Source organism: Dermacentor variabilis, chromosome 7, assembly GCF_050947875.1.
Source record: "Dermacentor variabilis isolate Ectoservices chromosome 7, ASM5094787v1, whole genome shotgun sequence".
NCBI lineage: Eukaryota > Metazoa > Arthropoda > Arachnida > Ixodida > Ixodidae > Dermacentor > Dermacentor variabilis.
Window position 1 is genome coordinate 138,249,352 of NC_134574.1, and position 15,735 is coordinate 138,265,086.

Here is a 15,735-nt window from a genome sequence, read left to right on the forward strand (position 1 = left end):
GATGTACAAATAGATATTAATAATGACATCTCTCTGTGGATCGTTTGTGAGTAGTTTGTGAAGTCACGAAGTTATGACGGTGTGTTATTTGACAATCATTACGTACAGGCAATGAAGAAAAGCTAAATATAGGACTAAAAAAATTGAATGTCGATGAACCGCCGATAGGTTGACCGAATCTAGCTTAGATGTCCCTAACCGCATCACTATGTTCTACAGTGCCGCAGGAACGTGTGATGCGCAACACAGTAAAAAAAAAACGCGTATAACAGAGCGTCGACACTCAACACACTCTCGACAGAAACTCAATCAAAAGTAAATAGGCCATATCTGCGAGATCGACTTATAAGATATGACGTGATGACACATAAGTCATTGATCAACGTGATTGTGATATGGCTTCAAAATCTTAAGAACCATAAGAAAACTGTGTGCAACGCTACGTTCGAAAACCTCTAAAGTGAAACTGAATCCAAAGGAAATAGTCGATAGCTACGTTGTACATATCATATGTAAGCTATGATCTTATGATTTAACAGTTATATTTTGGTGCAATCGTCTTAGCGTCTGCACTGCTTCAGAATTTTAAGAATGACGTGTAGGGACGGTTCAGCGCTATATGTCAACACGTTGGACAACCTCTCAACGAACACTCTGCTTGAAAGCATTCACAAAGTCCGCACAATGTGCGTAGATTACAATCAACAATTTCATATACGCGTAGCCGCGAGTCCCAGGTTCCACAACGCTGCACGGTACTGCCGAGCTAGCGCGCCGATATACCGCAGCGGCGAAGTAGCCCGGGCGGTAACAAATAACCCCCTCCGCAAATCCTTAACTGAGGGAATTCCGGCGGGGATTAAACGAATATTTATGGCGGCCGCACGGCGCAACCACGGAGGCCTTGCCTCGCAGTTTCCGTAGCCATCGTGGTGGAGGAAAAAAAAAAAGAAGGTGCGGGAGAGGACGTTGCCCGTAGGGGAAAAGAGAATAATAAGAGGAAAAAAAACCGATCACCTTCCGGCAACCACGCGGATTAGCGTCGCTTAAGGGAAGCGCGCCCGGCGGCTTCCGATATGAAGGATGCGCTCTAACGCTCGAACGCGCCAGCAAAAAGACGTTTTTTGTTCTTCTCGCGCAAAGGCCAGGTTAGAATGCATGCGCACATATTAAACTTGCGCGCGTGTGTGTCTATGTGTGTGTGCGTGTGCGTGCGTAGGCGAGTGAGTGTGCGTGTGCGGTGTTGATTACTACGTGTGTTTGTGTCTGTCCCGGGTGTGCATGATGCGTTTGTTTGTGTGTGCGTACGTTCGTGCGCGCAGCGCGATCACCGGAGTGCGACTGCAGCGGCACGGTAGCGAACCGGCGACCTATAGCGCTGGCCGATACAATGTCTCGTCTCTCGGCAGCCGCGGTGCGCGTAAGGGCAACAACATCGGCGTCGAGTGAATTCAACGAAAGTGACCGTTGAGGGGCTGGAATGTGGTCACAATGGGTTGCTCACGAGAGCCAGCAGGAAAGTAAGAACACTTGAAAAATATGTGCAGATGCCATCGACAATGGTTGTCAATGTAAGCGAGCGAGCGAGCGAGCGAACGAAACGAAACGAAACGAAACGAAACGAAACGAAACGAAACGAAACGAAACGAAACGAAACGAAACGAAACGAAACGAAACGAAACGAAACGAAACGAAACGAAACGAAACGAAACGAAACGAAACGAAACGAAACGAAACGAAACGAAACGAAACGAAACGAAACGAAACGAAACGAAACGAAACGAAACGAAACGAAACGAAACGAAACGAAACGAAACGAAACGAAACGAAACGAAACGAAACGAAACGAAACGAAACGAAACGAAACGAAACGAAACGAAACGAAACGAAACGAAACGAAACGAAACGAAACGAAACGAAACGAAACGAAACGAAACGAAACGAAACGAAACGAAACGAAACGAAACGAAACGGAACGGAACGGAACGGAACGGAACGGAACGGAACGGAACGGAACGGAACGGAACGGAACGGAACGGAACGGAACGGAACGGAACGGAACGGAACGGAACGGAACGGAACGGAACGGAACGGAACGGAACGGAACGGAACGGAACGGAACGGAACGAAACGAAACGAAACGAAACGAAACGAAACGAAACGAAACGAAACGAAACGAAACGAAACGAAACGAAACGAAACGAAACGAAACGAAACGAAACGAAACGAAACGAAACGAAACGAAACGAAACGAAACGAAACGAAACGAAACGAAACGAAACGAAACGAAACGAAACGAAACGAAACGAAACGAAACGAAACGAAACGAAACGAAACGAAACGAAACGAACGAAACGAAACGAAACGAAACGAAACGAACGAACGAACGAACGAACGAACGAACGAACGAACGAACGAACGAACGAACGAACGAACGAACGAACGAACGAGCGAGCGAGCGAGCGAGCGAACGAGCGAGCGAACGAGCGAACGAGCGAACGAACGACACCACCGACCAACCACGAAAATGGCTAAAAGAACCAAAGAGCGCTATTAGCTAAAAATGAAAGAATAAAGGTTCGCAGGAGACTTCAAAGGGAAACATTACTGTGAACCAGAGCAAGAGATGGCCCAAATGAGCGATGCACTACAAAAGAGCGATCAGGTGGTGTGGTATTCACTGCCGGTGAGAGCGGAAAACAATTAACCAAGAAAAAGGAAACGCAATAGGTAATAGGAACAAATCTTATTTTGGTGGATGGATGGTACGAGCATCTTTGAAATAGCGTGGTGGCAAGTTCCGCCTGGTATGTTCTTCCCATACATATCTGCCTGCCGATCCGCAGCTCTTACGCGTCACTCGAAGTCGATTAATACTGAGGCAGCACTCGGCCCGTTCCCTAAATTTTGTGTTCCGCGGTGTCCATGAATACTTTGTTAAGCGCAAAAAGACAGACAAGAAAGATGACAGGACAAGGCGCGGTGTCCATTGAAAGCAAACCGAACCTGCGACCTCGCGCTCTGGAGCAGAACGCCTCCCATTCGCCGCGGTGTGTGTCGGAGCATGGCGGGCTAACACCGCATAGTCGTCCAGTGAATTCAAGGAGAGACACGGCTCATGGACATGGTTCGTCGCAGCGACGACGTACTAGAAATAGAAGATATGAAATGTCAACAGACTGCAAAAAAAAAAAAATGAAAGGGGAATGAGAACAGAGACTTGAGCAGACGACTAACAGAAACCGAGAACAACCAGGCGGCAGAAAGAAGACAAGAGCAGGCTTGAGCCGACAACAAACAGAAGGAAAACCGACAACAAGCAGACGGCAGAAAGTAGCAAAAAACAAACAGACGGTAGCAGACGACAAATATACGACCAAAATGAGCACTACAATAAGATAGTGAAGAGCCAGTGCGGGCTAAAGCAGCGGAATAAGCGCAAAAAAAAGAAGAGAGAGATAATAGAACAAAGATAGACACGAGGAAACAAAAGTCAGCCCCGCGGATCCGCAGCGCTCACGCGTCGCGCGCAGAAGTACGTTGGGGTCGCGCGAGGACATAGTTGGAGAAGGCTGAGGAGGGTTAGGTACGGAACCCGAGGGCCGTAAAAACGACGGCCATTTTTTACGAGCTGTTGGTTCGGGCCGACAGTCGCGCCCGTCGCTGTGCCGTTATTTTTACGCCCAGGGACAGCGAGGCCCCATTCCGTCTTTTGTCTCGGCTTTTGTAGCTGGCCGTGCGGGCCGAGCTGCAGGGGTCCGTTTCCGCATTTTGCGACATTTTTTTTTGCTTGTTTACGTCATTTAATTCTACCGCTCCGTCTTATCTTCGCTTTGCTTTTTCCTTTTCCTTTGTTTTCGTCTCCTGTAACGTACGACTCTGTTCGTCGCGCAGTTGGGCGAGGAGATAAGGAAACTTCTATAGCCCAGTGATCTCCTGATATCACTTCGGTACACAGCTCGCCCAAAGTAGATTTGAGAATGTGAAAGAGTAAAAAAAGAAATCTGTGAAATAGGAAAAAAAAACATCAGCAATATGAGCTGCACTTTTGACTTTTTTTTTCGCATTGAGTTCGACTCAGTGCGGAAGAAAAATTTACTCTGGCACTTCCTCTGCAAAAGCGTGTACGCTATTCAACAACGTTTCCACAGAAACTTTATTAAAGACGACAAAAAGAAAGCAGAAAGAAGACAGGATTGCTAGAATTACTTCTGTCAGTGTGGGACAACAACGTGTGTTGGAGAAGCGAACACGAACTTATTCTTACATTGGCACCGAAGACCATGGCGCGCAGCAGGCTTCTTCTTCTGCTAAAAACGCTAGTGCACATAGATTTACTGGCACACATAATAACTTCCCGGTGGGCAAAAATATTTCGGCGCCAACTCCCATACCCGATTTTAACATCGATCTAACGGAGCTTTTAAGAATAAGAAGTTCACACCACTACGTGTGGTGCGCCGCAGGGTTACGTGCTGCTACCGTCCGCTCCACTTTTCGCCTGGCAACAAAAGAGTGCAACCAAGGATGCGTGTTACCCATGCTTCCTTTTTCTTTATTTCATACAGTGATAAAGAAGCTCGCTTCGACGAAATTGCAGCGACCTCACGTGACAACGTGCTGCGGGCCAAGTACACGCGATCCTATCAGCAGCGGCCGTACCAACCGCAACCTTATCTCCCTAAACATTCCCTCGTGACCCAGTTCCTCCATTTTCTGCCAATATATTCACCGCTACCGCGTTATCGGTTTCGCCTGGTTCTCGTGATTCCTAATCGCCGGCCGCCCCAACAAAAAGTGGCGGGGCACAGGCATGAAGCTGAAAGCGACTCCCCCCCCCCCCCCCCGCTCCTCCAACCCCCTCCTGTCACCCTAAATACTGCGGGTCGGCCAACCACGAACACCCACAACGTCACACTCCGAACTTCCGTGCTATAGCTACTTTCCTCCATACACTCTCACGTCACCATTCCTACCATTATCCTTCTCCTCCTACTTTCAGTATACGCCAGAAACATACACAATCTGCAATCGAAACCACACACCCCGCAGTCTGGGTCATCTCACTGAACTGACTTGCGCGAAAAATAAACGAAGAGAGAGAAAAGCAGTAAACCGCAACTGAATGAAGCGGTCACGCCTGGCTGTTGTTTTCTGTGTCCCACGTGTCTATCTGGTGTCGCGATGGGGGCCTCATTGAGAGGCGAAATGGGAGGAGAACGAAGCTAGCGAAGCGATTGGAAGTTACAATAATAATAATAAGAGTAAAAATAACATAATCAAATAAACAGACGTCCGAGGGTTGGGTCAGATCTGGTCTCTATATTTCTGGTCTCTCTGGAGTTGAGATTTCAAAAACGTTTCTTTTTCTCTCTTTAAACATTGGATTGTCGCCTTCACCCTGAGAGCTTTATTATCTGTGGTCGTTGGTAAAACATTCAAGCAGCAATAAGCGCAAGCTCCTATGAGTAGCAATGTAAGCCTCCACCCCTGCTGTTTTGTCTTCTAAAGGCGTTGGGTGTACGGGCCATCAAAGCCAGCCGCGTTGGCTAAGTGGCTGCGGCAGAATCTCGTTAAAAGCTAGTTGGACAATCGTGTCAAAAGGGAACAAGTGCAGCACAATGAGAAGGATAGGAACAATGAGTGCAGGACGTACACCCCGTTGCCCTGTGTACGCCCTGCCACCCTGGCGCACGTTCTGTCACGGTGCGCCCTGGTGTGCGCCCTGTCACGCACACCCTGCCACTTTTACATACGTCCAGTCACCGTACGCGCTGTCACCCTGCGTGCGCTGTCACCCTGCGTGTCACCCTGTACGCTTTGGTACTCCGTGTACGCTTTGTCACTGTGTACGCCCTGTCACTCGTACACCCTGCCACTCTGGCATACGTCCAGACACTGTGCGCGCTGTCACCCTGGCGTGCGCTTTGACACTCTGTGTACCCCGTCACCCGTACACCCTGCCACTGTGGCATACGTCCAGTCACTGCACACCCTGTAACCCTGGTGTACGCCCTGTCATACCGTGTACGCCCTGTCAGCCGTGCGCCCTGCCACTCTGGCACATGTCCAGTCATCGCACGCCCTGTCACCCTGGTGTACGCTTCGGTACTCTGTGTACACCGTGTCACTCTGCGTACGCCCTGTCACCCGTACGCCTTGTCGCCCTGGCGTACATCTGTCAACGCAAGCCCTGTCACCCAAGCACATTTGTCGCTCTACGTCCTGACAATGTGTGTTTGCCTTGTCACCCTGGTGTACGCCCTGTCACTGCACACCCTGTAACCCTGGTGTACGCCCTGTCAGCCGTGCGCCCTGCCACTCTGGCACATGTCCAGTCATCGCACGCCCTGTCACCCTGGTGTACGCTTCGGTACTCTGTGTACACCGTGTCACTCTGCGTACGCCCTGTCACCCGTACGCCTTGTCGCCCTGGCGTACATCTGTCAACGCAAGCCCTGTCACCCAAGCACATTTGTCGCTCTACGTCCTGACAATGTGCGTTTGCCTTGTCACCCTGGTGTACGCCCTGTCACCCTGGCGTATGTCCTGTCACTCTATGTTCCTGCCCTGGTTATTCTGCGGCACCTATTTCTTTGCTACTTGGCTATGACATTCGGCTGCTCTGCATAAGGTCGCGGGTGCGATTATCGACCACGGTGGCCGTATTTCTATGTGTGCGGACAGCAAAAATGCTCGTGAGCTTAGGTGTAGGTACACGTCAAAGTAACCAAATAACCATAGCGCCAGAGTTGCTTTGGGACACACGGAACGCCTTTCTGTGTGCCGTTCTCATGTCCTGTATTGAAACTGCGCTTGCCAATATTCATTAATTGCTTCGGGACGTTAAAATCCGCGCATCACTCAATTAATGGGGCATAGAAAGCTGGTCATCGCGAATCCTTGAATACAGTGGCACGCTTCACGGAAAGCAGAGGAATACTCAGCGTACACAGGGTACTGTACAGAGTCGTGCATTACTGTGTGCGTGTGCGTGCGTGTTTGTGTGTGTGTGTGTGCGCGTGCGTGTTTGTGTGTGTGCGTGTGTGTGCGTGTGCGTGCGTGTGTGTCTACTTTGTGCATGAGCGTGGAACATACTTATTAACCTCCGACAACCGCGTACTTCGTTTGGATCACACACTTTTCACAGAAGGACCCGCTGCCCTTCTGTCTCCACATTTTTGCACGGCGAGCTGTCAATGGCCAGGCTTCCGTGGATTGTGCGTGTGCAAAAACCGTGGGCCAATCCCGAAGATGGCGGACTACCCGCGCGACCAGCGGCGGAGGCGAAGCGTGCTTCAAGCACTCCGCCAACTTGCAAAAATAGGTTGAATATCTTCGGGCCAAATAGAAACCTTATCACATACTAAGCTGATAAGAAGGGATACCACACTTTGACCTGCGTCGGCCGTGTCTACGTTCGTACTGCCCTCTCTCAGTTTGTTCAGCTGTAAACCAACGGACTTAAAACCCGCGAAACAGGCGCATAAAGTATTGCGCAGGAGATAAAGATGCTCGGGTGTTACGTGCCAAAAGTACGATCTGATTATGCAGCACGCCGCATAGCGGGTCACTTGGAAATAATTTTGACCAACCTGGGTACATTACCGGGCATCTGAAGCCTCGTTTTTTCAAAGCTTCGCATCAAATAGCAGCACTATACGCAAATCAGAAAGGATGGCGAAAATGATCTTGAGTCTCCACTTTCGCGACTACGGCGTGCCGCTTTAAGAGCGACGCGTCGGCCGCAAATCGCGACTGCATGCCTGCTATTCCTTGAGAAATCGGTTCACGTACCAGTCGCTGGTGTGCCGTCTGCTCTTCCACGCGTTTGTCGCATCGAACGCGAGAGGGCGCAGCGTCCTCTGGACGCTGCGCACGCCAACGCCATTTCTCGCGTTCTCGAATTTCGAACACGTACACGCGGTGCATACACCGTCACTTCAACCCGCGCTTCAGCACTTAGCGGGCAATTTAGACGATACCACGGGGCCGGCCGCAAATCGCACGATTTCGCCTGTACACAGCCGCGCGGAAAAATCACTTCGCGACCCCGGGTTTAATAGTAGCCTCTCGCAGTGCCCACAGCATTCGCTGCAGCGCAGCATCCGCCCCGGCAGAACGCAGTGCGTATGCGCAGCGGAAGTCAACGAATATACTATGCCGAGTTGGCAAAAACGAGCGAACGTCGTTTATGCGAGGCTTCGGGCGCCGCATGTCCGAGCCGGGAATGCCAACGGAGCCGCACGCTTAACGCGAGAGGCAGCTCCGCCGCGAGAAGGCCTCGGGAGATGATAACGGCTTCCATTTTTCACCAAGATGGCTCTGCCGTGACCGCTACGGTGTCCAGAAGCTCAGCACAACGGGACGAGGCGTATATATATATATATATATATATATATATATATATATATATATATATATATATATATATATATATATATATATATATATATATATATATATATATGAGTTGTTACACTGCGCGGCTCCGCGAGAACATCGCCGACCATTAGGGCATGCAAACAGGCGGCGCGGCCATTGTGGGACGTTTTGCAGAGGGCCGACAATCATCGGATACAGGCTCTGAACCCCCTTCCCCCCCCCCCCAACCTCCCCGCCTCCTCCCCTCTCTCGCGTGACCGTAAAGAAAGAAACGAAAATTACCGAAAAAAAAAGGTAAATATCGGCGGGAAGAGGTACACACGGGCGAAGAGAAACGCCGGACGCTGTTTCACTGGCGTGCGTTGACTAAGTGCGAAGCGTCAAAGCGAACCGCGGGTGTCATGCAGCCACGGCCCGGATACCGTCGGCCGGGTGAAAACCAATTTCGCCTACCGCTTCGCGCGCTCTCCGTGGAAAAGAAATGCGCCGACTGCGTTGATTCGACGAAGCCTGCCCGACTTGGACTTGCTGACACTTTGCACTCGAATAGGAGCGCGCAGTTTTACTCGAACTGTACCCGCGTGTGTCCCAGCTAACGTTAGCCAAGCTGTTCAACAACAACAAAAAAGAAAGAAAAAGAAAAGAAAGACGAATGAAAAAACGCGGGGCGATGTTAAATGACCTACGGTGTTGGGTCGTCGGCGTTCTGACAACCAAGCAGCGTAGGCCTTGAAATAGCATCTTGCACTGTGTTCTCTTCCTAATTTTTTTTGTGTTTAAGAGCTTGGCTTACGTTAGCGGGGACACGCAATATGTACAGTAGTCATAAATATGAAAGTGAAGAGCGAACATTTTCTTTTGAAAACGACGATAACTTGCGACGCATGGATTCAAATCTGGGAACTTGATACTTAACATTAGGTGTTCCTGTCGGAGTTTTGGTTTCATTAAATACTTTTATGGAGAGCATGTGTGTTTAGCCCCTACGGGCGTGCGAAAAAAATAGCAAGTGTTCCATTTCATATTGATGACGACTGTACGTTACATTATAGGCTGAACATGGTTGAGTGCGTAACAAGCTATATATTCATGGGCTAGTTGGTAAACAATGATTTGTTTAAAGAGCGCTTTCGAAAAAAAAAGAAGAAAAATAAGTTCACATAGACATGAACGTGTGAACATGCTTTGGTTTTTCACGTTTGTGAGAACGTGGCTTTTTTTTTTCTTGCAGTTCTTGACCAAATAATGGGTGCGTGTCAAATGTGTCTGCGGTTATTTGTATCAACGTTGTTCTACTAAAACTTTTTCTAGCTTAGGATGCATGACCTGCAGTGGTGGTTCAGATGGCCGCGGCGCACTGCTACTCAGCATGAGGTCGAGGGTTCGAGTGCCGGCCGCGACGACATGCAGTTTGATGGGCACACAAGGATGCACGATAAGCAGTTCTTGTGCGGCACTTTGTGTACACTTTGTGTGCGCGTTGAGGAACTCCAACTGGTGGAAAATAATCCACAACAGCACGCGAGTGGTTGCCGTTGGATGCCAAGCGCGATAACGTAATATATGGCATAAATACATTTGGAGCACATTTCAGTTTAGTCTTAACGGACTGGGATTGATACGGTGTAACAAGTGACCCCGTAATTATGGTACAGTTGACGTAAGAGAATAAAAAAATGTAGGAGCCGTGGGTCATGAATATCTACAAGAATGCGACGACATCTCAGTGCTGTGATGCATTATGACACCATTCGTTAGTTTGCATATCTTTATTGTGAGCAGATATAATGAAGTTTAGGACGATTCTGATGCTCCGTAGATGATTCACTGTCCACGACAGCGATTAGGGGGCGGTATCTAATAAAGTGAGACAGGTATCTTTCAAATTATAAATTTTTTGCAACTCTTTCGAATACGTGAATAATTAAGAACAAACGATTACGTAGGTTAAGCTCACTCAATGCGCGTTCAACACAACAAAGCACGAGGATAACCCATGTAGTAACGTACCGTAATTGATTACGCTGTACCAACGTAACGTACTATGTGTGCTACTTCGGTACAGCTATAGTCCAAGGCTAGATGGCGAGATTTAGTGAAACGTCCTTCGTAAATTCGGTGCCCCACTATATGCTATAGCACTTAATGGAGAGACAGCTAAGCTCTCATCGCACGCTCTCCGAGTCGATTCCTTTTGAAGTAATTTCCCTTGTCAACCGCGTCACTGTTTGCTTTTTACAGTGTTCATAGTTTGAGTTCAATAAACGCAGCAGAGTGGCCTCCTTTACTACCGAAACGGTTTGCGGCCACTAGCCTCATAGACAAAGCGCTGCTTAAGTAAGCACGCCAGGTATACGCGGCCTTTCCTACCGGACTGCTTTGTCGTTCACGCTCAAACTTTGCACAGAGGTAGCACCTAGCAGTAAGTTCAGTGTACATTTTGTGAGTATTACTTATTGGTTTCGCGTACAATGAATGCCGAGCGGACGTCATCCTACGGTGTCCCGACTCAGAAACCTTCGATTCCGCTGCGACGGAGAGGTTGCCGTATGTGTAACAGCTATGCTGAAGATACACTGTTAACTGCAGCCGCGACAGATGGCGCCACCATTAGGTTGCAGTAGAATCGGCACGTCTTGAGTGGAGTCGCCGCAGGCGAAACCAAATTGGAATTATTTTAGACGAAAGCTGCGAGTAATGCCCGAAAATGTAACGTTAAACTAAACTGACTGCAAATTTCGAGCGTACGTGAACGACCGAGCAGACCGGCAGGAAGGGTTACGCATACCTTGCGCTCTATTTACGCAACGCTGTCCTTTCGGTGCAAGTTTTCATGAGTGGCACCTAGTTGCCGCAGCAAAAGCACGAGAAATGCCAGGAATTTCTCTAATCTAAACAGGACCTCTAAAACAATGTCTTCATAGATTTTAATAGACCGTACAAATTGTCTTGAAAGCGGTTTGCGGAACCTAGTAGGTAACCTTGGTATCTCTTGTAGATAGATAACCTTTGCTGAACCTTAATATAGTGTTCTTCATCGCTTTGCAGTGCAGCGTTTCAGTGCTGCAGGCAAGAGTGCGGCGCACGGCCACACCCGACAGAAAGAAAAAAAACACACAAACAAACAAACAAAAACAAAGGAACAAGCTGGCTGACCTTTCCGAGGCCGGTGTCCTTGCGGCTGAGGCCCCGTAGCAGTGCTGGGGGCACGGCGGGCGGCGAGTCGCGCAGGAGTTCCGCGAACCGGGTCACGAACACCGGACCATCTGCGGCCGACTGGGAACCGTCGGCCGTCGCCGAACCGCCGCCATGACGCCGACGTCGCTTCGAAGACAGGTTCAGCCGCTGCGCCGCCCTGCACGACAGACGTGAAAAAACGGAAGAACCGGTTTACAGCCCGTCGACGTAAACGACGTGGTGCAACACGATACAATACTACTTCATTCCATTAGAACACAATACTCTGGCGGTGTCCCTCGTTACGAGAGGATAAGGACATCGCTGAACAGAAGTGGAACTCGGTCATCAAGAGCTCGGAATACCATCGTGGGCTTCGGGCTGTCCAGAGAGCCTGCGAAGCGGCGGTCAGGTTAGGCCTAGCTGTCCCCACGCGGTGTCGCCCTAAGGGGGCGGCGCTTCTCAGGATCCTTTTAATAAAGTTCTTCGCATCCGTATCCATTAAGATATTTACGGCATGTGTGACGTACTCGATGGCATCTATACGTCGAGCGAAGCCTTCTCTGACCGCATCGATGAAATGCCAGGGAAAGAGACCCGCGATCGTATGCATTTAATTTCAGACTTGGGTAAACCAACTGTTTGCACCTGCTGCCTACGTTCAACGGTTTAGTTGAAAGCAACGTATCGGTTGACACGACCTTATGGTGCGCGACGTGGCTGCAGGGTTGACTCGCAGGCTTAGTGCAGCAACATTTCGTCAGGCGGTTTGCGACGAGAGGGGTGGTAAGCGTCGAGAAGCACGAAGCGCACCGACGTTGTCTTAGTGATTCAATACTTTTACGGAACACGCGGTAAGTCAGTGGCTCCCATCACGTGACCCACGCCACCCCGGAGAACTCCCCCGCTGAGTCGATCCGACGAGACGTCCGTTTTCATTTGCGAGTGTCCTTTCTCCTGCAAACATTCTTCGCCCTTTTCCCTCCCCACCTTAAAACATATATGGAAGAACCCTCGTTACGTCTATCAGGCGACGCACTGACGCTAAACCCGGAAAAAGAGGCTAGGAAGCTGGACCCACAAGCTGGACCTGGGCGATAAGATGCGATAGCATCGTCAGGGTTATCAGTATTGCTCTGCCTGCGGGATCAGCTCGCGCCGCAAGACAAACTAAAACACTGACGAGGACAGATGTCGCGCAAGTATATCGCGCTATCGGGATCGGCCCACCGAGCCACCGCCCTTGAATATGCGCTCTCTATACGTTCAACCAAACATTCATTACGCAACCCCAGGGATCGGTCCAGTTTACTGTTACACCGTCTCGCGATGGGCGCAATTTATACGACGATCAGCCGTACACCGACGAGCTGCACCTAAACCCCGGTGAGGAAGGGAAGGAAAGTTGGACTTTAATTCAACAGGAATTTATTTCCATTAAAGGTACAATGGAGGTGATTAAAAAGAAGAAGAGCTCTCCCTAAGGGCGGGCCCGAAAAAAGCCCGCACCAACCATTGCGCAGCGTAGTCGGCGATAACAGCATGCACGCGAGAATTTAAGAGTGAGAAGAGTTACGCAGACTTAACGCACGCGCTACAGAATCTACGTGAAGCGAAGCTCCACAGTGTGACAGTTAAAATTAAATACTGTACAACTACCGGCGATGCGTGCAATTGGGTTTACGTTTATCCTTCATTTTGCAACGTGCGATCTCACGGTAATGTAGGTGCACTGCGACTGTAACAACATTAAACCTCGTGCAATGTTCACATTCATGTCCGCCCCACACACGCGGTGCGCCGAAATGCAAACGCCAGATCAGGCGCCTCCCAGTGCGCAGGCGCGTACGCAGCCATGTCACGTGGTCGAAGGGGACGTTTGATGCTTCACGAAGGAAGGACGCCGAAGTGTAAACGGAGTTAAAATGTGACCAATACGAGAAGTTAGGACTACGCGGGCAAATAAAGCTTCGTTTTAAAAAACAAACAAACATCGGATAGGATGACATGACAAAATGTCTGGGTGCGCAATATATATCGCCGTGCATCGGAAATGACGTAACGGTGACATCGGGATTTCGGACCAAATTGATGTGGATTCTAATGCAGGGCGCGTCCACACATGTTTGCTCGAGTGGCAACTGCTAGCACTGTTGCCTTGATGTGTAAAATAGCCTGTCTGGCTTATCTAGCTTACTAACGAAACGCTGCGTAAGAGTTCTTCAACGACGACGACGACGACGACGACGACAACAACAACAACAACAACAACAAACGACGACGACGAAGACGAATTTCGAAGAGAATAATTTTCAATCCTTCAAGAACCATTTCTAGGGGACCAGAAAGTCCAGAAAACAGAAACTATGGTGTTATGACGGCATAGCTCGCTATAGGCAAAATATGTTACGTTAGTCTGTCAAACCCATCAGATAAAGTCCAAAACGAGCGCGCATATCCGGTTGATTCCACACACAAATAAATTAGTGAAATTAAATTAGGAATAAAATGCGATTTCGTGTTATTGTCTCAATATCGCTAATAAAAAGCAAATAATATAGCCGCGATTTCCCGTGATTCCACATGATAATGTATCCGTGATCTCGTACAAAAATTTGGATGACCCCCATGTCATTTCATGGATTACGTGATAATGAAGCCAAGAGGCATGCGTATTTATTCCCAACAAAAGTATATTACGCTAAAAGACGTGGCTTTGTTCACTCGTCTACACTATTTTTTTTTTACGTGGACGCTTTCCTGGGGCCTTGCTCCGCTGATCAGGCTGGCTACATTTAGAATCAGGTTATGATATCTGCAGACGTTGTCTGAGGAGACTATGATTATATGTGCTATTGCAAGTTAATTCAATTGTTTGCTGCACAACAAAGTTAAATGGTGTACCCGAGGTATTTTTTAAACTCATTATCTCCCCAGCTACTCATTTATAAGACAGAATTGGAAGACATTAAGCTAAGACAAGTATTTTGTTTAGTCCATTTAGGCCGCTATAAGCTTGGTTGTACTGTAATCTCGTTTGTTCAGTACACTAATATCAGTACTTGGTGCTTTCTTTCCTCGCAGTTTTCTATGTTTTCTTTTTTTTTTTCATCGTTGTGTATATCACATTTTTCCCCCAACACATATAGTCACATGCTGGGCCGTTGGCCAGGCAGACATCTCCAGTTTTGCATTAAAGACGAGCGTTCGTCTCTCACTATCTCACACAGGCACAAACAAATTAAAAACAACAGCACATTACACTCCCAGCGAATCTAAACGTAACTTCCAACGAATCAGATTCAACCGCAAAATAAGAACAATCTAAATGCGAAGTAGTATCAGGGGGAAAATGAAAATGAGGAAGAAACACAACGCAAACACTCGCATCATTATCATTTCCTGCTTCTTCCCTTCGGGATATTACCCGACAAAAGTGGATGACCCCGAGATGGGCTGGACTAAGCAAGTTGAATTCCTCTGGGATCTAGGAAGACCTTCCCTCCCCCTCCCCCTCTCCCATCCTATTCCCAAGTCTGCTGGCCACCGAAGTCGTTTCTCTTTCTTCTCATCGTCGCCGACAGAAAGGGCCAGAAAGGCAAACACTCTGCGAGACAAGTTAATAATAATAAAAAAACAGTAGAGGCGGAAAAATAAAAAAAAGAGGGGGGGGGTAAAGAAAATCCGACGCATGCCGGGGATGAGGCAAGCTTTGCTGCGGTGTAATTAGCTTGTAAAAGCGGAAACAATAGAGACAGCCACCCATACACCCACACTCCAGACAGTTTTGAAGTTGCACAGTCTAGCGAAGAAAGGCCGACTTGAATTAAAGCGATGAAAGAAAAAGAAAATACATTAAGGTGAGGAGAGACGGCTGAAAATGGAGACGACGTCTGCGGCTCTATTACGTGGTTTCCTTAATTCGCTCTTTCATTCAAGACACGTAGGACGCATGGCTGACGGTGTCCGTCCGACGGGGAGGTGGGGGGGGAGGGGGGCGAGCGGAGAGAGAAAGCCACGGCAGCAGCTATAATAGCCTGGCGGACGGACAAAAGGAGAGACGCTTAATTAGGAACGCGAGGGGTGAAACAGACTGTAGGGTGTGTGCCTGGCCAAGGATGTACTTTAGGAGCTCGAGCACCTTTAATTACAGTGACGTCATAAGGAAAAAAA

General features: G+C 48.8%; 1 protein-coding gene and 1 pseudogene across 1 annotated transcript in view; both read right to left on the bottom strand.

Annotated features, from left to right (window-relative positions):
* The window catches only part of LOC142587983 (uncharacterized), a 456,185-nt gene that overhangs the window by 130,164 nt on the left and 310,286 nt on the right, over positions 1-15,735 (bottom strand). Inside the window, exon 4 of the mRNA XM_075699392.1 lies at positions 11,542-11,740. Coding sequence (XP_075555507.1) covers positions 11,542-11,740 — 199 coding nt within the window. The remainder of the gene's footprint in view (positions 1-11,541; positions 11,741-15,735) is intronic.
* LOC142589116 (U2 spliceosomal RNA) lies at positions 7,233-7,414 on the bottom strand (annotated as a pseudogene).